At 36.9% G+C, this 21,846-nt stretch overlaps 1 protein-coding gene across 1 annotated transcript in view; it reads right to left on the bottom strand.

Annotated features, from left to right (window-relative positions):
* LOC134821802 (hemicentin-1-like) overlaps positions 1-21,846 on the bottom strand; it is an 88,789-nt gene that overhangs the window by 21,168 nt on the left and 45,775 nt on the right. Inside the window, exons 10-15 of the mRNA XM_063832584.1 lie at positions 8,658-8,760; positions 5,171-5,290; positions 4,706-4,834; positions 3,767-3,873; positions 3,150-3,288; positions 2,237-2,350 (exon numbers count right to left, since the gene is read on the bottom strand). Coding sequence (XP_063688654.1) covers positions 2,237-2,350; positions 3,150-3,288; positions 3,767-3,873; positions 4,706-4,834; positions 5,171-5,290; positions 8,658-8,760 — 712 coding nt within the window. The remainder of the gene's footprint in view (positions 1-2,236; positions 2,351-3,149; positions 3,289-3,766; positions 3,874-4,705; positions 4,835-5,170; positions 5,291-8,657; positions 8,761-21,846) is intronic.

The following is a 21,846-nucleotide window of genomic DNA, read 5'->3' as shown; positions in this document are numbered from 1 at the left end:
AAACAATAAACATAGAATAGAGATTCGGCGGAATGACAGGCTGAGCGCCGCCCAATAAGTGCTGTGGGTAAGTTGAGTACGTTCAGTGTTAAATTTTGTACAGTTCCCAAGGTTTATGATATAACGAATAATTTATTTGGGTGTTAAAGAATTGTTCAGAGCACGATACATGTGTTTTAAAGAAAAAAATCCATCGAAGCTGATAGCTTTCAAAGTTCTTATTGTACGAAATTATACATATGAAGCAATGTGTAGCTAGGTATCCACCCCTCGAATTTACGGTTCGCACATTGTCGTATTTCGTGTTTCCGATGTCTCTTAGGTCAACAGAATCAACGTCAATTGTAGCCTCTTCAATTAGATCGATGAGATATTTCAAGTGCAACTCATCAAAACTACAAAGCTGCCATATAGCCTGACTGACAATTTTCTCGACTGACTGACAATGTTTCTTCTTTTTCCCCATTTAGAATACAAAGATTAGTACATTTTAGCTTATGATTAATATTATATTTTTACCTATAGTTTACCTAGACTGTATAATTCCTCTGCCCGATCAACAGGTTTTGATGTGTCATCCTTTGTATCCATGCAGATGCAATCATGAGCGCTAGCTGACGAGTAATATCGCAATATCCTATTTTGACATTTTTAAGTTAGAATCGACATATGAAATTTTTATTTTTCATAATATTTGTTGTTGATATAACTATAAGCGGGATATAGATGCAATATTTCATTTTAATTCATACTGATTTTTCATTTTTTTATGAAAAGATATGTATAGCTGCTGCAAGGGTTTCACTGTTCAGTTATATATAATAAAGCTCTAAAGGGTTGAAAGTTTCAACTTGAAACGCTCCTAAAACCGTAATTACACTGCCTAGCTGCTTAACCGGATCTGTTGAACCACTTAGCAAAATTTTGTGCTATATCAATACATTCTGTTCGATTATACTTCCATGGAACACTCGCCGTAAAATATTACGTCTCAATTTTTAGAGTTCTGATCGTCTTTATGAATTGCTGTATTACCAAAACGAGTTCGTTAGTGTTCTCCTTGGTCATTTCATGTTTAATTCCTGTTTAATTCCTGTTTAATTCCTGTTTAATTCCTGTTTAATTCTGCACTGCTTCCCTACGGAAATTGTGTCGTACCGCGGCATTCCTGTCGTAAAGCACATGGTATTGATCCTCACACGACAGTTAAATACGACAGCTTTATTGACTGTCGTATTTACGACAGTAAACCGTCGTATATTTGTAGGGTTACAACACTAATTACAAAGTCCTAAACAAATTAAACCGATTTAGTCTCATTAACGGTTATGTAACATGCACCAGACGTCATAAAGTCAGAACCATGGTCCATGAGCAACGACATCTTCGTCATGGAGGTGGCGCAGTAATTACTAGTAAAGTTCATTTCGATAACGAGGTCTGATCGTCATCTTCTTACAGCGTTTGATGTCTGTGTGAAGGTTAAATGGTGACATCCTCTGGATCAGGCATTCATTCGTAATTGCAGCGAATAGACCGAAAAACGCTCCATTTTTTCGTGAGTTTATTGTAATATATCGATATCTTTCGCAAAATTCAAAATGCTAGACGTACATAAAACATCTGATAAAGACGCTTTTTAGCGTTTTAAATCAGTATTACGACTTGAATTGTTCTTTAGAATACTTTTAAATACAGCCACACCTTTTCATTGACGTTGTTGGAGAGGTGCAACTTTAACATATAGTACAGTCCCAGATCGTACTACGTCAATGGAGAGGTGTGACTGTAATTATACCTTTAAATGTATCACTAGAACCATCATAGTATTGTCTTATGGTTATTTTACCATACACCATAATCTAAACGTGATGGTTAGTGCTAACTATAAGTAATATAACTAGGGCTGATTATCACGTTGTGCCACCCATGGCGCTTGCTGGCGCGAGTTAGTCAGTTAGCGCTATAAAAGTGATAGCCAGCGCTCATGACTATCTAATAGTGGCGAGCTCGACAGTTAGCGCTAGTTAGCACTATGACTAACAAGCGCAAAATATCAAAATTGGATTTAGTACAAATCATCGCGTTTAGACTATCGCAAAATTATCTATCTTAGCAAGTCATAACAGGAAAAATTAATTCGATCGAACATATGATTCACATCCTGCAGTGTACGTATACTGACACCCCCCCCCCCCCCCCCCCCCCCCCAGAGGAAACAAAATGTTTACATTACCTTTGTACCAGATTGTCTCGGGTAAGGGTATTCCAGTCCCTTCACATTTCAGTTCTATCCGGTCCCCTCTGGTGACCGTTGCGTTCTCCGTCGTTACTTTAATTTCAGGTTCCTCTAAAAAATGATTGAGAACTTAATATTTGTCTCATTTACACAATTACGCACCAAAATATGTAAGGTGTAAGCGTTGTCAAATGGTTTATATAAATTATTCAGTCTGTGATGCGATATGAATGGATGATGTGGGAATTTGTTCCCCTAAATTATTGAAGTGCAATAATCGGTGCGCTAACCGGCAAAGATAGCCTCACAGCTATTAATTTATCAGAGCTGGAATAGTATTTCTTGCTCATTATTTGCAATGTGATAATATTAACTGAGAACATTTGTTCACTTATAACTTTAAGTTTATTCTTTTATTGCTCGCATAATCATAATGTGAATAAAGTGATTTTTTCACTTATCACTTATGTGCTAAAATCTGTTAAATAATTCCTTGTTGATGCTATTTTCAGACTAAATAGTATCATCCAAAGATGAAAAAAGCCGTGAGGTGGGTTCGATTTAAATTTTAACGTTGTAAGCTATCGATCGCAGTGCAGTTTAAAATGCCATCACAATGAACACATTAAAAAGGCAGCTTTTATTTTTTACCATTTCATTACTGTTATTTTTTCCTCATAGTGAACATGAAATCTATCATGAATAGGATCACAATATCCAGGTATAACTCTTTTTTGTTGTTGATCAGAAACAAATATTTGGTATAATACTCATCATTCTATTAGAATGTGCGAAAAATCGCAATTTGCTTCGATATCAGTTATAATAGAATTTATTGTTCTATTATTTCATTAAAAGACAATATTTCGTCCATTTTCAATGATCACAGATTATAAAGTCATGCACCAACCGTAAACAAAGAGACTGAACATCTTCTCCGCTCGAAAGAATTCGTTATCAGCCACACATGAGTAATCCCCTGTGTCATTTTCGCTAACATTCTCGATACTTAATGTACCCACTCCGGAAACTGTTTCATCTTTGAAGTCCTGTTACGAATTATAGTTATGAATATATTTTCTACTCTACATACAAAATTTTTAACTTTGGACTTTGGTCGTAGTTTTTGTGGTGTCTGTGACGAATATTGATATATACATCGCATAGCGTGATACAAATATAAAATTAGGTTTATATTTCCTACCAGACGTAGAGAAAATAATTTAATCAGAAACAGGACGTTAAATTAACCGTTTTATAAATATTCCTTCCACACAATATAATCATTAAGTTTTAAGGAAGCAACTTTATGATATCTGAATTCTGAACTATATAATGACCATTTTTTAATGAGGAAAATTTAATTTCCAGTCTATGAAGCAACTAACAACTGTGTTAATTTCTCAACTCTACTAATCGATTGGAGTGAACAGGTTGGGATGTTGCACAAATTATCTTCATCATTCCTCAATAAAAAAGATCCAAACTGTAATGAAATTAATCTATATTCTTACTTGGTCAGCTTACCCATTCTATTGATGCAGCAGGTTGACTTTCTGAGGAACAAATGATTCGAACGTCTTCCCCCAAGCTTACGTTTAGAGAATGCTGCGTCAAAGTAATCAAAGGCTCCTCTGAGAAGATAATTGAGTTTTTGAAGACTGAGTATAAATCACAGGAAAATGTTGCTTTATTCATGGTGAAATGGGAATTAGACTGAGTATAAATCACAAGAAAATGTTGCTTTATTCATGGTGAAATGGGAATTAGACTGGGTATAACTCACAGGAAAATATTGCTTAATTCATGGTGAAATGGGAATTAGACTGAGTATAAATCACAGGAAAATATTGCTTTTTTCATGGTGAAATGGGAATTAGACTGAGTATAAATCACAGGAAAATATTGCTTTCAGGAAAATATTCATGGTGAAATGGGAATTAGACTGAGTATAAATCACAGGAAAATATTGCTTTTTTCATGGTGAAATGGGAATTAGACTGAGTATAAATCACAGGAAAATATTGCTTTATTCATGGTGAAATGGGAATTAGACTGAGTATAAATCACAGGAAAATATTGCTTTATTCATGGTGAAATGGGAATTAGACTGGGTATAACTCACAGGAAAATATTGCTTAATTCATGGTGAAATGGGAATTAGACTGAGTATAAATCACAGGAAAATATTGCTTTTTTCATGGTGAAATGGGAATTAGACTGAGTATAAATCACAGGAAAATATTGCTTTATTCATGGTGAAATGGGAATTAGACTGAGTATAAATCACAGGAAAATATTGCTTTATTCATGGTGAAATGGGAATTAGACTAAGTATAAATCACAGGTAAATATTGCTTTATTCATGGTGAAATGGGAATTCCAATTTGTGTCCACGTGATAACTGTTAAACAGTTATAGTAAAAATATCAAATTATTAAAATAACAAGTTAATTGGATCTTTACCGGCAAGTGCAATTGTTGTTGTTGCCAGATCCTCCCCTCCTGAGTTTTCAGCGGTGCAAGTGTAATCACCTAGATCATTTTCAGATACCACTGTTAGATTCAGCTGTCCTGAGCTTGACACGCTTTTTCCTGTAAAATTTCAGATTGATCTTAAAAAGGGTCAGAGGAATGGGATACGCATTTTTAAATTTATCTTCAGTATCAAAGACAAATAGATTGCTTTGCACATGACCCAAATATAAACTTTTTCAAAAAAGACTTTCATCAAGATATTGCATATATTAATAATATATGCAATATCTTGATGAAAGAATTTTTTTGTCAGAATAATATATTGTATTATTCTGACATGAATTCTTCATTATGCTATTATATGTAGCATCACTTTGTCGTCTAAAAACTAGGTTTTCATCGCCGTATTGGATCTTAGTTATGCTAACAACATTTATGTTTCGTTCTGCTCACCTTTAAAACTCCATGATATTTCAGGGGATGGGGTTCCAGTAGCTGTACAGATTATCTCGATCCAATCCCCAGTCGTCTTGACAAAGTGATTCGTCTTTAATCCCTCGATCTTTGGTAACTCTGTTAGAGCAGAAAACTTTAAGCCAAATATTATCCTATTGACATAAATTATATGTAAAAATGTCCAAATTGTTGTATACAGCACACTGGCCCATTAAGTAGTGTACTAGTTTCACAAAGTCTGCACTCTGCAGGTACTTCAATATAAACAACTAGGTAACCTTAGGCTTCCTTTAAACATCAAATTAATTCGTTTTTACTCTAGTTTTGATGGTAATATAAATGGCATAACATATTTTAAAATTTGTTGTTTGATTGAACTGTGTACTAAAGGAAACCATAATGATGCGCAGTAGTCATGCAAAAAATGTTGGACCAGTCACCAGACCGGTGTAACATAACGACTACTCAAACGTCGTCTTAGTTCGCCTCTCTCTTCCACACTCAACCACCACTTAAATCATCCTTGATTACACATCTTGATTCCACCGGCATCCTCCCACAGGACTGCCATACCCCAGAGGTAGGCAAAGCATCCATATGCTATCCTCTCGTGGGCCAACCAGGCCCAGCCTCTCTTTTAAAAACTTTTTTTTTAAGTATGCAAAAAATGTAACTTTCTGGGTACACAAATTGGTGCCACATTCAACATTCGTTTTTGTTGCAGATGACTTCATTGGCCTGTAAAATTATTCATTGCCATCATCATGGACGTGCATGGTATCTGTATTGAGTATGGAAACTGTAAATTTCGCAAGTTTTAATGTAAGAAAGTCTGCCTGCACGTGGGATATTTTAGTGTTGTTATATTCAAACTTCAAGCTTGCTACTTACAAATTCTATCGGCTGACCTCAATCTGCAAATTAAATTACTTTATAACCACTTCCATCGAACCCGGGCATCAAGCAGCAGTTCAATCTAATTCTTACGGGAGTATTGCAGTTCAATCTTTCATTATTTTATAATTCCAACTGGAGTATTGAATTCCATGGAAATAAATAGCTGAATGACGTATCGACATTTCTACGTCCGGAGTATTGAATTCGAGTCTTCTTATAGAGTTATATAGTTCTCAAGTTCAATTCTCACTTCAGCAGCTTTGCATTTTGTTGCTTTAAAAGAATCATCTTTCCCGGAAATCGATCAAAATTTCAGATCATTAATTTTAAAATATCATTCCACGATCATTGTAAAATATAACATATTATTAAGTAAGGATTATACAGCGAAAAGTTATTCACCAAAGGAAAGACAGTTACTTAATCTAATGTAAATGAGTGGTCCACGAGTAAATTCCTCATCCACGAAATCAGCGGCCTCCGTAGGTCCAATAGAAATAAAAATTCGTAGTTGTTTTTGCTGATAATTGGGGTTAATTCCAGCGTCCAGATTTGTAAACAAAACTTTTGCTTGAATTTTATTTTATTACAATTTTTATAAATTTGCGGCGTGCCAATAAAATAACGACTTGATGATCGTATTCGCATTTATTGCAGTTTGTTACGATTAATTTCATTTGACCTCACTTTTCTATTTAGTTTTGATATATTTTCTATAGTAGGTATGTTTTTTCAGGAGTGCCCACTGGGGTTTTATTATGATTATGATGTAGTTAATAAATTTTAATTAGTCCATTAGAGAGAATCCCCTCACGAGGGGCTTTCAATCAATCTACTTGAGTCACCTATATCATGCTAAACTTATCTTCACAAAGGATCATATTCGCTCACTAAATTCGAGTTCGAATCAGTTTTTAAAAAAATTGTCTTTATCTCATCTGAGTTGTGATGCGTTGTTTAAAGGTCATTCAAAGTTTAGGTTATTGGGTTAAATCCCACTTACAATTTAAGAATTATTTTAATTACTGTCCCCAATACTTTCATTTTCACACTTATCAATCTCTGTCATACTAACAGTAACAAGAATTGCGCCCGTTGTTTCGTTTTGGCGGACGCTAGATTTCCATTTCACATTTACTATAAATTTAAGTATAACCTCCAATCAGCTCACTTCAATCTTCATAATAATAATATTGATAAATTATGCATTAAATACGGGAAACACTTGAAATTCAGTTCAATTGCCGTAGAACTTAACTTGCATCTGTAATTCAAGAAATTGGAAGCAAAGGTCAACTAAACTTGTGTACACATCAATACACTACGCGTGCCACGTACAAATTGGGCTTATAACCTAATATTATATATTACATCGTATACATTAAAACACAGTCGCGCCGCGCATTCATAGATCACAGGCTATTTATACATCACATCTCCGAAAGCAATCCTCGCGCGCGCAAATTTTTCGTTGCTTGGTAACATACGGAAGGAACACGACATATATATTATATTTGACCCACCTACCGCAATCTCCAAAATCCACGTTTTTCTGCAAAAACGACCATTCGTAACCTTTCACTATTACCTTTTTACAAAAGGGTGAAATGGAAAAAATAAGCTGCTTTAATACCCTCGCTGAAGTTTGGGTCTTATATGGAACGTTTAAACCGTTTAGACTTTAGATTCAAGTTATAAGACGGTATGCAGGTATGTCGGAAAATGTTAAATTTCATTTGATTTTGACACCATTTATTGAATTTTTCTGGTACTGGTAGTTGCATCAATGATTTAAACAAGAATTGCGCCCGTTGTTTCGTTTTGGCGGACGCTAGATTTCCATTTCACATTTACTATAAATTTAAGTATAAGCTCCAATCAGCTCACTTCAGTCTTCATGATAATAATATTGATAAATGATGCATTAAGTACAGGAAAAACTTGAAATTCAGTTCAATTGCCAAAGAACTTAACTTGTAAAGCAAAGAACTTAAATTGTAAGCAAAGGTAAACTATACTCGTGTACACATCAATATACACTACGCGTGCCACGTACAAATTGGGCTTATAACCTAATATTATACATTATATCGTATACATTATAACACAGTTGCGCCGCGCATTCATAGATCACAGGCTATCTATACATCACATCTCCGCAAGCAATCCTCGCGCGCGCAACTTTTTGTTTGCATGGTTACTAACGGAAGGAACACGACATACTCAGACCCACCTACTGCAATCTCCAAAATCCACGTTTTTCTGCAAAAACGTACATTCGTAACCTTTCACTATTGCCTTTTTTCAAAAGGGTGAAAAGGAAAAAATTGGAACGTGTGATAGGCTTTATGTCATATTTAAATAACCATTATATGATTTATAAACGGTTGAAGCCTCAATTTCTTATTTAATTATTAACCGATTTTGAAATAACCTTTTTTAGTTCTCACGTTGACTCCTGATTTTTGATGTTATGTGTTTAACTAACGAGAAAAATAACTGAAAAAATAAACAAATAAAAATAGTTACTCGGACATTCATTACATTAAATAGTAAGCTGAAATATAGGAGTTAACATAAAGGCAACCTCCAAGAAGAACGGCAAATGTCTTGGTATCTGTCCCTGCAGAGTTTGTCGCTTCGCATCTGTAATCTCCAGCTTCAGTTACCTCAAGCTCTTCTCCGCCGACCTGCAAACATTTTATGTAAGGTTCTATTTTTGTTATATTTTCGCCCCATTTTTTCCATTATGAGGATTAGATTCCTATTCGTTTTGAAGCGATATTAATTAGGGAAACTCTTAGAGTCTGGGAGGGAAAATTGATAATCTCTACCAGAATTTAGAACCAATATCAAATTAATTGCATGACTCAGATTAATATGTCGGTAAGTTGTGAATGAGGATTTAGGAATTAATGACATGGGTACTGCCATAAATGTGAGAAAATTGTGAGGAACATGAGAAAGATAATCAAATATATCATCATTACTTCATTAGAAATAGATTAATTGAGAAATATCTCATTTCATACAATGAAAGCTCAGTGCCCACTTGTAAACTTGTAAACTTGTGAATATTTGGGTAATGTTCTGATCGTCAAGCTATAAATAAAATGCTACCAAAGGTCAGTCGAAGCCAAATATCTGACAATTAAATGTATTCCCACGATTGTTTAATGACAATCAAGGACGGTTCAATGATAGTTATTCCCGATTTTATAAAACTTTAAACGATTGCTCCCGTAATTTAAGTTAATGAGTGAGTTTTGATCAAAGAATGACTGTAGAATTTTCCGTTTTAACGGTTGAGCTAGCAAGGTTCTTTTGAGGTCCTATGAATATCACAGAGTGTTGGACGGTGGAATAAGAGAATAAGAACAATCTTCTAGGTTCATTATCATGTTTATCATTTATGAGTTGCAATCTTATTAAAAGTTTGAAGTTTTTAAGGTAAATAAACCTTTTTATCTAAGAAACTCAACTTCAAATGAATAGATAAGGTCTGTGAAAAATATTGTGGCACGATACAGATACCGAATAGGTTTATGCACCATCCAAGCCTTAACTATAAGGTGATGTTTGGAGTATTTATACACAAAAGCATTATAAACAAAAGCATTATAGTGAGCGGAAACTTTCATTTATTCCACAGCAATCAATCATGAAGAGAGCGAGGAATAAAAAGTAAGTATATTTTTATTTTGTTTACACTTTTATTTTTGTTTACAAACAAACATTAGGGTACAAGTAGTAGTAGTACACTATATCATCAAAGGTCCCTTGAACCCCTTCTAATAAATTTATTAGTTATCGGTCTTGTAATATGATTGATTTGACCAAAACCCACAATCATGGGTAGAGTGGACCGCTGCCAGTGTCTCTCTTTCCCTCTCTATATTATGTATAAGAGTTGTAGGATTATAACCTACCAGGACGCGCGCCGAGTTGGACTCGTCGACGGTCCTAATATTTGAAACAAAGATTTTACGAGTATCACCCGTTAAGTATAAGAGGCACGGTCATGCTTGCCAGCACTGTGATCCAATCCTATTGGACTTTGGAGCAATTGCTTAATGTTTAGAAGCCCTGATTATGTCCACTTCTTAACACTTTTAAGATAAGTTCGGAATTGCTTATATAGTCCTACATATATATATTCCCTGGCTGTATGGGCCCTTGGTTCACATTTAGTCTGCTTAAAAAAGAAATAGTGTGGTATTTTATCAATAAAGGAAAGTTTATTCTTTGCTGATGAAACCGAACAGATTGAGCTTACAACCTTTGAATTTAAATACTGTCGTTCACTGCCGAGACATTTACAAGATCATAAAGTATTTTTGTGGTACGAGACTCAGTTTTCTTTTAAATTTTAATTTATTCGTCTGCCAGGTTTCTTTGATAGACTTTAAAGGCAGTATCAAAGGATGACGTGTATTATATTGTTTCCTCAAAGGCAGAGACAGACTAAAAACATTACGTGTCGAAGAAAACAGCAGTTATAGAAATAGCACGTTTGCAGTGCAGCTTGCTTTAAAAGCCTTAAAAGCTTAAATCAACTAATCTGCAATCTTAGTTTAATTTCCTGATCTCACTTTACAACAACCCATATTTGTGTGTTTAGATGGAGGTGGTGTTAGTGAGTCTAGGGGTAGAACTTTTACCTGTAATACGATAGTTTGCATTAAAACTTGACAATTGTGGAACGTTCTCGCGTTCGTTTCTGTTAAAGTGTTCCTATAAGAGAATAATTATGCAAGCTGTTCTGGTAATGGTTTCCATTACCAGAACCAGAGCCACTCATCGATCTATGGGTGAACAGCTTTTATTACGTTCTCAAGAGTCCTTGAAAAGTTTCAATGACCAAGTACAAACCCAGCAGGACCCAGGTATGTTATTTGCAGCCACACTTTAAAGTTTAAAGTGGGTGGCATCCGAGGCGTTTTTCACTTACTTTGGTATGCTTTCTAATAAATTTGTTGTAGGCTGTAGCTTTATGCATCACGCATGGAATGGGTGATCACTAACGGTGACAGTGGAGAATTACGAAAATTTAGCTCCGGTTATAAGACTAAGATGTAAGAGCTCCTTGGCTCCAGTTCATTTTTATTTTCTTGAACATTTAACTGCAGAATATGTCATACTGAGAAATTTAGTTTAATATTTCTTTCAGATTGATAGGGATATGCACAGTAAAACCACTACGCTCCTATAAATTGAGAATATGGTTACAATTAATGGTATTAGTACCCTGTTGCTTTGCAGCGGCTTATAGTAGGACGGAATAAAATCATATTTTTAATATTGGCATTTATAGCGGTGTGAGACCCGGCTGACAAGCTAAAACATGTCCTTATTGCAGTTGTTAACCACGGCTTGTCCCACCTAATTTACCACCAGTGCACGGTCACCGCTGCATAGCCGCGGGGTATTGAGTAACACATGCCCGTGTTGCAATTAACATCGTTAAGGAAGGAGTGACACGCATTTATAAATACATGACGCTCCCTCCATATTCACCATGCAGATGGCAACAATTGGGCATTGTTACCCCGCTACTACTAGTACATAACGCTCCTTTCGTATTCACCATGCTGATTGCATTTGCAACAAGGACATACAGTTAAGCCACTATAGTATGATCAATACTATGAACAGAATTGACTGCGCCTTGTTTAAAGGTGATCCTAGATTGGGATCGCCGCAACTTTTCCTTAACGATTTATTGGATAAAGCCAGTTGTGTAGCTCACCTTCGATAAGAGTTCCTCTAGTTCATTCTTTATTTTTGTGAACATTTAACTGAAGAATATGGTAACAAAAATGGCTACAATTTGACTTAATACTAAGTGGAATTTTAATATTTTCATACAGAATATGTTGCGTGGTGCAAGATATCGAAAAATAAATAAAATCTACTAAAACCAGGTACGAGGTAAGCTGACTACAATAGCACTACTATAGTAGTGCTATTGTAGTCAGCTTACCTCGTACCTGGTTTTAGTATATACTGCAGACAGCTTACCTGGTTATAGTAGATTTTAATTATTAGCAGATGTCCGTGAAATGGTTACTGATTTATGCACTCTCATGCGATTGGTTTGTATTTGCACATCTTGAGATATGGTTAGACCCCCTGCTTGTCAAAGGCAACTTGTCAAAGGCAGCCATGAATTCAAAGTGAACGGCAAGAAGGTTAAAGCTTCCCCTGGAAACTGCTTGAGTTAAAACATCATTTATTTGTTCCAATGTAGTTTCTGTGGAAAGGCTTAGGTCGGTCGCACTACTCACTCTCTACGGGTTAGGACTGGAGAACATAGGGTCAAATATAACAAACTTTTAAATGGTGATAAGGTAGATGAAACAAGTGATGAATATAGTTTGGGCTTACATTTGTTTGATCATGGTTTTAAACAAAAGGAGGATTTTAACAAAATTGTCAATGTTTCAATTATTGATAATTCTAGTCCTAAAACTTTAGAAGTTCGTGAACATAAATATATCCAACAACTCACTACGTTAAAACCTTTGGGAATAAACACTATAAAAACTTTTGGCCTTCCTTTACTCTTAACATCTTATTCTTAATTTTAATTATATAACCGTTTTAAGAGTGTTCAGATTTTTAAAGGAATTTTGGGTTTTACTAACTTTTTACAATTTTTAGGCTTATGTCACTGAAGATGACGCCTTGCAACATGTTTGACGATAGCCTGTAAATTGATAGTTTTATCTCAGTATTTACTACAAATCATCTAGCTTGATTGATTCAAAGGGAGAATTGAATTCCTCTGAAGATCCCCTGCTTTAACGGGACCCACTACCCCAGGCTAAAATATAGATTCGGCGGAATGACAAGCTGAGTGCCGCCCAGTTATATAACGGTCCAACACTGGACAGAATTAAACGCTCGCATAGAGATTTAAATTGCAAAATAGTCGAGTCTCACTTGCCATAGTCATATGTTTGTTGACTGAATATTTGTTTGGGCGTGCTCTGCTGCTCGAGTCTCGACGTATCCAGGATATAACATCGTCATCATATTGTTCTATTGGCCATATGTTTCATTTTTAAAGTATAAGCTTCAGTGATCGGTTCTTTTGCGATAGTGTAAACGCGATAGCTAGCGCTGGATAGCGCTAGATAGCGCTGAATGGCGCGATCAAGCGCCAACTAGCGCTTATTATCGCTATTTAACACTTATAGCTAGCGCAAACTACAAATTTGCGATAACTAGCGCTAGTTGGCGCTAGTTGGCGCTATAGTTGGCGCTAGTTGGCACTAGTTGGCTCTAGTTGGCGCTAGTTGGCGCTAGTTAGCGCTTATTGGCGCTAGTTGGCGCTAGTTGCCGCTAGTTGGCGCTAGTTGGCGCTAGTTGACACTAGTTGGCGCTAGTTGGCGCTAGTTGGCGATAGTTGGCGCTAGTTGGCGCTAGTTGGCGCCAACTTTCTATCGTCATAATAATAGGATCGTACGTGCCGCAAGCGCAAGAACCAAGATTATTCTGGAACTAATCAAACATACGCATTGGATCAAGATTATCCTGGAAAAAATCGAACATGTGGTCGAACATGCGCATTAATATTGTTGCCATTTCTGTTTGAAAAGTTACACGTCCCTGACGTCGCGTTTGACTTTGAGTTTTGACACGCTGGTCGTGTACAATCCACTTTTTTATTACCCATCTGGTGTTGTGTTTATCAATTTACAGTGCACTGCAAAGATAACAATATTATAGAATAACACATTTCATTGAAAGATTTTTGACCACATAACTTAGAGAATTGAAATATTCCCTTTTAGTTTTACCTTAACTTTAAGAACGACAAATTAAGTCTACCATAAATTTAGTCAAACTTTTGACTAAAATTGTTGTAAACCAAATTTCATGTGACAAAATTTTTTGACGACTAATTTTGAAGTTGACCAACATTTTAGTGGAGCATATATGAATTAAATTTTATTGAGCTTACATTCTTTATCATAATCATATGTTTATGATAAACAATTAAATATCGCTAACTGTACACATAACAGGTCCCTACTGCGTGTAATAAGAAATTGTATGCTATGATATGTAACTAATGTATGTAACATTGGCTCCCCGTTGAAATGTTCCCAGATCGAGAATATTCCTCCTTGACAAAATCAACTAATTTCGTCAAATTACGCGACTTTTACACCTACTTTTGCTCCAAAAGCCGCGCACCATCAAATATGGCACCTGCCTAGGCGAAACTCACTGATCAATCCAAAAAGGTATAACAAATTTGGTACTGTGAAAATTCTCACAGTCTCTAGAAAAAATTTTTAAAATCCGAGCAAGTTTATTTTTATCGTTCATCCCCTAACTATACCGAAAAAACTAGTCCCGTAACTCTTACCGTTTTTTAAATATAACCGCTCGGAAATTTCCCGCACACATACACACATACACAAATACACACATACACACATACCTATACAAACTTAACGAGAAAATCAACCTCAGCAACAACATCAACTGGGCTGCTTTAAAAGACCTCTCGTCCGCTTGCAAGGACCCCGATACATTCGACATATATGACCTGATCGCATTTCACAAGTTCTTCAACGACCTATACAATCAGAAGTGCAAGGACCCCTCGCACGGTGGACTACAAACGAACACTTCGACCAACGAAGCTGGTGAACAGGGAACCGAGTACCACCTCGAGCCATCAGTCGAACTTGAAAAACTCAACACAGAGTTTACTATCCAAGAACTGGAGAAAGTCACCAATAAGCTCCAGAATAACAAAAGCGTTTCATGTGATCTTATCTCCAACGAGATGCTCAAGAGCTCCAAACTCGGTCTCCAAAAAGTCCTTCTGAAACTATTCCTTGCGTTAGGCAACTATGGTTGCCTAACGCAAGGAATCTACCCCTGGAACTGCTCAATAACTACCCCCCTACACAAAAAGGGGGACAAGCAGAACCCCGATAACTATAGAGCAATCACAGTCGGAAGTTGCCTTGGAAAACTCTTTGCATCCCTCCTCCTTGATAGGCTGATCGAATTCCGTAAAGTCGTCTGTCCCGACTTCCCTCACCAACTCGGATTCAGAGCTGGTGCCCAGTGCTCTGACCATATCCTGACCCTTACAACGATCATCGAGAAGTATACAAAGAAGCTGAAGAAGAAAATATTCGCTTGCTTCGTGGACTATCGTAAGGCGTTCGACACAGTCTGCAGGGAGGCTCTCATGTACAAACTCAGTAGACTTGGTATCGGAGGAAGCTTCTTCTCTTGCCTCCAGAACATGTACAGCAACTCAGTTACCCGTATCAAACTGAGCAAGAAGCTGTCGGACACCATCGATGTCACCATTGGTACCGAACAGGGGCATCCAATGTCGCCGGAGCTCTTCAAGGTATACATTTATGACCTCTCCATTAGACTAGCAGCTCTTGAGGACTTGTCAATTCCAGAACTGAACGGCTTCCCGGTCAGCCATCTTCTGTGGGCAGACGACCTGATACTTTTGGCACTCGACGCCAAAAGCCTGCAGAAACAACTTGATTGCCTGCACGAATTTGCAAGTAAATGGGAACTGTCAATTAACATCGACAAAACCAAAATCATGGTATTCAACTCGAGCTCTCGTTTGCTGAAGTGCTCCTACGGGTTCAAACTAGGGAACCTGGACATCTCATCGGCCAAATCTTACTGCTATCTAGGCATCCAATTCAGTCTCAACGGTTCATTTAAAGGTGCCATGAACGAACTGAGGAAAAAAGCACTAAGAGCATTTTTCTCGATCAGACGCATGGTCGACACTCGAGCATTAACAACAAAAACCATGCTCAAGCTTATAGACAGCCTCGTTAAACCAGTCGCTACGTATGCCTGTCAGATATGGCTACCGTGTACAAAAATGGCAAAGGAGATGGCTTGCGCTGATGGTTCAAGACAGAACCTTGCTAGAGCTGCAACAAAGGACGCACTTGAGACAACACACCTGAAAATGCTGAAATGGGTGCTCGGCTTACACAAGAAAGCTAACAACAACTTCTGTTACGGAGATACGGGCAGGTTACCATGGGCCCTGTCGGTACTACCACAATGCCTGAGATACTTCGACAGATTGTCTCAGACATCACCCGACGTGAGCAGCGTAAACTTTCTTGTACATCAGACATTCCAAGAGCAGAAGAATCTAAACCTCTCTTGGTATAAGACCTGGAACTCGATCGCTCAGTCTGAATCCAAAGCGGCCAAATTCGCTCGATCTGACCAACACAGAGCAGAAGGAACGACCTCAACTGCACATGGAAATTTGGTTGATCAATGATCACTTTGTAAAAGATTGGAGAACAGATTTAGCATCCCAAAAGAAAATGCAATTTTACTGCACTATCAAACAGGTATTCGGAGAGGAGCAGTATCTCAATCTAAAGAATAGTCAATGTCGCATGCACATAGCAAAAATCCGCTCCAGTAGCCATGACCTTCTTATTGAGAGAGGGAGATACACAAAAGAAACTGGAACGTGGACGAGAGCCTGCAGATTCTGCTGCAACAAGGATAACGTTCAAGGCTTAGAATATCTCCCCTTTTTCGAAGGAACAATCATTGAAAATGAAGAACACTGCCTCACTGAATGTCCAATGTACCACTCAGCGAGACTCTCACTGTCGGAAAACCTTAAGAGTCTTTTGCTGCTCAAGGAATACGGAGCTATCATGAATTCTGCCCATGTGCAAGAACTGGGCAAATTCCTTTGCAACTGTCACCGCATCAGGAACCCGAAAAAGACGCCAATACTGCCTGTCACCCCATCAGGACTACCAACTCAACAGACATAATACAGATCAACCATCATTATGCAGATTTCACGATCTGTTGTACGAGCATGGAACACTAGTGATTACTGTTTCCAGTACGTTGTGACTGTGAGTGGGAGGACTGTTTGAGTATGAATGTGTCTTTTGTGGACTCGAATACTAATATCGCAGTTTAGTGACCATTGAAGTTGCCTTTTACTACTTCCTCTATTGTTAAATTATTATTTCAGCAATTATTTCTATTTCGGTTGTTTGTACGGGAGTTAAATTTTAAGTGATTTTGTTTTAAATTCTCATGATTCTTGAATCTCGAATTTTACTTACTCTAGATATGTTATTCATTCATGTATAGTCGAGACGATGGTGTTAGTGCCATCTCCGACAACTTTACGTTTAATTCCGTTTTAATTCCGTTTAATTCCATACACAAATACACACATACACACAAACAAACACCCACACACACAAACAAACACCCACACAAACAAACACCCACACACACACACACCTACACACCCACACACACACACACACACACACACACACACACACACACACACACACACACACACACACACACACACACACACACACACACACACACACACACACACACACACACACACACACACACACACACACACACACACACACACACACACACACACAGATTTCTTGAGATTATTACTTAAAAATCGTGAACGTTAACCGTGTATTGAGCGTAAATAGTATAGTATCTGAGCGTTAATTTAATCACTCATTTGCGTTTTACCGAAAAATAAATATTTCGGGGGAAAATGACATCCTGAAAATTTGGTATTTTTCAAAAATAAAATACGGCTTGTATCGTACGTACTTATTCGACTGCTTGTATCGTATGTATTTAACCTCCAAAACGATACGTATTACTATTTCTCCTCTTAGCACTACACTATCGCAAAAGAACCGCAATCTCGGTCATCTGAGAAGCTAGGACTTTCATTTTTTAAAGAGCAAATTTAATTTTAATGGCCAAACACAATCCAATAGAATTCGGCTCGATCCGATTATGAGAACTATCAAATAAATACGATAATTCATTCGAAAAAATTTAACATGGATATTCTTTGACTTTACATATTCCTCGAATGAGTGGTGATAGTAAGTGATACCAAAATGAATCATCTCAATCGGGCACTCAGTAAAGACCAACACATTTACACTGAATTTTGCCCCCACCACCCTTCCTGTATATACAATTAATTAATGTACAATTGAAACAACGAGTTAACAAACAAAATGTTGCATACTATCCGAAACGAATAACGATCGTCAATGTTAGAACTTAACTGCTTACAACTACTAAATCCATCATTTACCTGTACAAAATCCTTTATGAAATTAACTGAACTAAATCAGAACGAAAAAAATCCTTCAAAGCAATTTTTAACATGAATTTGTTGGTGTGTCTATATTAATTAATTTACACATATATATTAATATGTTTATTTAAAGTAAGATTTTAACTACTTAACCAAATATTCGGGGTCCTATAACAATTTTTTATGATAATCAGATAAAAGAAAACGTAATAGTAAAAAAGGAAGCCTATAGCTAAAACTTAGAAAACTAAACATTGTCCCAATACCTTGGATTGACAAACCTCTAAATTCCAATAAATTCCTTTTCACCCTCACTCTTATAACAACTTTTAAAAAGTTATCTATTTTTAGTTTCAGTTAAACCACTTGATCGGATCGATTGTAAACTACCCTATGCTGGACGGCGTACACGTGGATTTGCGGGGTAATCCCGGAGGCAGCATGCCAGGATTCGTTGAAATCCTCTTTTGTATCTCTCCCTCAGCTCAGGCTTTCTACACAGGAGTATAACAGGGTAGACTGCGGCGTAGATAAGAGGCAAGGTGAACTCTGCAACTCCTTGTAAGATACCAATGTTAACATAATCCTGGTCAGAATACTCAGACTTTGCATAATTGTATGTCAGGAAAACAATTATCACAAAGAAAGCAGCGTTGCAGGTGAAGTAGAGAAGAGATACCATGAGGACAGTGACGAGTAGTTCTGAAGAGAAGTGGGCTAGTTTCAGTGTCTCCCAGTGTCCGTCAAAGATACTTGATCTGTATCAGCATGCAGACCAAGATGATGAGAGGGGGGATTATGAAATATGCGAAAGATGAAAGATATACAATAGTTGCACCAATATTACTACGATTAACAAATATTGGTGCCATATTTCCATCATTATTATAGCAAGAACGTTGGTGGTGTTGACCTTCACCAATGGTCTGAGAACTATGGAGAACTGTGGCATAAAACAGAAATGTAAGAATCGTGACTAATCCAGGAAATGAAAAAGCATACAGCGAATACGCAAAATCAAAATCATACTTAAACAAAATGCAACGATCAATGGCAAAGCTGATAGTATCAAGGAAGTGAAGACAAGTCACTATCAAGCAGATTGTGACCACGATTTTCTTAACACGAGCATTGTCTATCCGGCGGAAAGGATCTGCGATATTAACAGTCAGCGTCAGAGTGACAGCTAGATTGAGAACTTTAGAGCAGGTCACTCCTGGCAGTGCTGTGGTCATGTAATAAAGCAAGCTCCAGTACAGGACCTCTACATCGCACACTCCAGTGTAGACGAGAATGCTGATCACCGACAGGACTATATTTCCTTGTGCTTTGAGAATATCCGCGAGGGCTATCCCCATGAAGAAGCTAGGCACTAGCTTAGTCCTTTCCCTGTAGTAGTCCACCAACAAGACAGTGTTTTGTACCAGGACGATTATACAGAGGGGTATGGTAACCGGGGTTGGCTTATAAAATAGTCCCTTGAAGAGCTAGATCTCAGGACCGGCACTGCTCACCCTATCGTGGTGGTAAAAATCCTCTACATTTCCCAGATTTGTCGTGTTGTTCATTGTGTGTTTAAAACGCTTTGATTTTCATTGGTTAGTATTTATTATATTATACTGATATTAAAGTGTTATAATTCATTTGGGATGAAACACGCGTGGTCTATCTTTATCATATAATTGTGAAAATTTAGATTATAATTTGATTTGAAGACTTAAAGTCCTAAACAATGTGCTGATAGGAAGGAAAGGAAACACAGTACTTACTACCCCGCTACTATATGCGACAAAGATATTGAATAAAGTATAACTAAATAATTGAAGGGTTTAGCCTGAAACTAATTGATTCATAGCAGTTGACCAACAAACTAGGACCCGCGATCAAGTTTTTAAGGGGGTCTCATCGGAGCAGAAAGTTAAAAGAAACACTTGTTTTTTAAATACACTTCAATACAAGGACTAGATGAAAAGATAAAACTTAAAAGTCGACATGGACGTAACGTTGTCTCACGTAATTTGGATTTCTACTTTTAAATTCGCTCCGGCTCGCAAAAAGGCTGAGCAGAAATTGATGTTGATGCGGAAACAAACTATTGACACGATGATCAAATCAAATTTCGGTCCGAACCTTTCATTGAGAAGTGTTGAATTGTTCACGAGACATAATATCTAAAATCTTATTGGTTATAAGTTAACCCCGTGGCTTAAATTCGGTACTCGTACTGGTACTACCTGCAGTCTGCACCTCTGATTATAATCATTCTACTGATGTAATCATTCAGATCAGACTAACAGAATAGTTCCAATAAAAGTGGGGAAAATCACCTCTAGTTAGGATGTTATCTACTCAATATCAACATATTACAGCACCATTCAGTGCTACTGCTAACATATAGTTATAGGTGTATAACCTTTGCGTGTATACGCCGTATACTATACATTACTATCCGCAATCTCGGTTTTATTTTTTAAAGAGCAAATTTAATTTTAATGGCCAAACACAATCCAATAGAATTCGGCTCGATCCGATTATGAGAACTATCAAATAAATACGATAATTCATTCGAAAAAATTTAACATGGATATTCTTTGATTTTACATATTCCTCGAATGAGTGGTGATAGTAAGTGATACCAAAATGAATCATCTCAATCGGGCACTCAGTAAAGACCAACACATTTACACTGAATTTTGCCCCCACCACCCTTCCTGTATATACAATTAATTAATGTACAATTGAAACAACGAGTTAACAAACAAAATGTTTCATACTATCCGAAACGAATAACGATCGTCAATGTTAGAACTTAACTGCTTACAACTACTAAATCCATCATTTACCTGTACAAAATCCTTTATGAAATTAACTGAACTAAATCAGAACGAAAAAAATCCTTCAAAGCAATTTTTAACATGAATTTGTTGGTGTGTCTATATTAATTAATTTACACATATATATTAATATGTTTATTTAAAGTAAGATTTTAACTACTTAACCAAATATTCGGGGTCCTATAACAATTTTTTATGATAATCAGATAAAAGAAAACTTAATAGTAAAAAAGGAAGCCTATAGCTAAAACTTAGAAAACTAAACATTGTCCCAATACCTTGGATTGACAAACTTCACCTCTAAATTCCAATAAATTCCTTTTCACCCTCACTCTTATAACAACTTTTTAAAAGTTATCTATTTTTAGTTTCAGTTAAACCACTTGATCAGATCGATTGTAAACTACCCTATGCTGGACGGCGTACACGTGGATTTGCGGGGTAATCCCGGAGGCAGCATGCCAGGATTCGTTGAAATCCTCTTTTGTATCTCTCCCTCAGCTCAGGCTTTCTACACAGGAGTATAACAGGGTAGACTGCGGCGTAGATAAGAGGCAAGGTGAACTCTGCAACTCCTTGTAAGATACCAATGTTAACATAATCCTGGTCAGAATACTCAGACTTTGCATAATTGTATGTCAGGAAAACAATTATCACAAAGAAAGCAGCGTTGCAGGTGAAGTAGAGAAGAGATACCATGAGGACAGTGTTGGTCACGTGACGAGTAGTTCTGAAGAGAAGTGGGCTAGTTTCAGTGTCTCCCAGTGTCCGTCTAAGAT

The sequence above is a fragment of the Bolinopsis microptera genome, chromosome 10 (genome assembly GCF_026151205.1).
Source record: "Bolinopsis microptera isolate Bmic1 chromosome 10, MBARI_Bmic_1.0, whole genome shotgun sequence".
Taxonomy (NCBI): Eukaryota; Metazoa; Ctenophora; class Tentaculata; order Lobata; family Bolinopsidae; genus Bolinopsis; species Bolinopsis microptera.
This window is presented reverse-complemented; position numbering and strand designations above follow the sequence as displayed.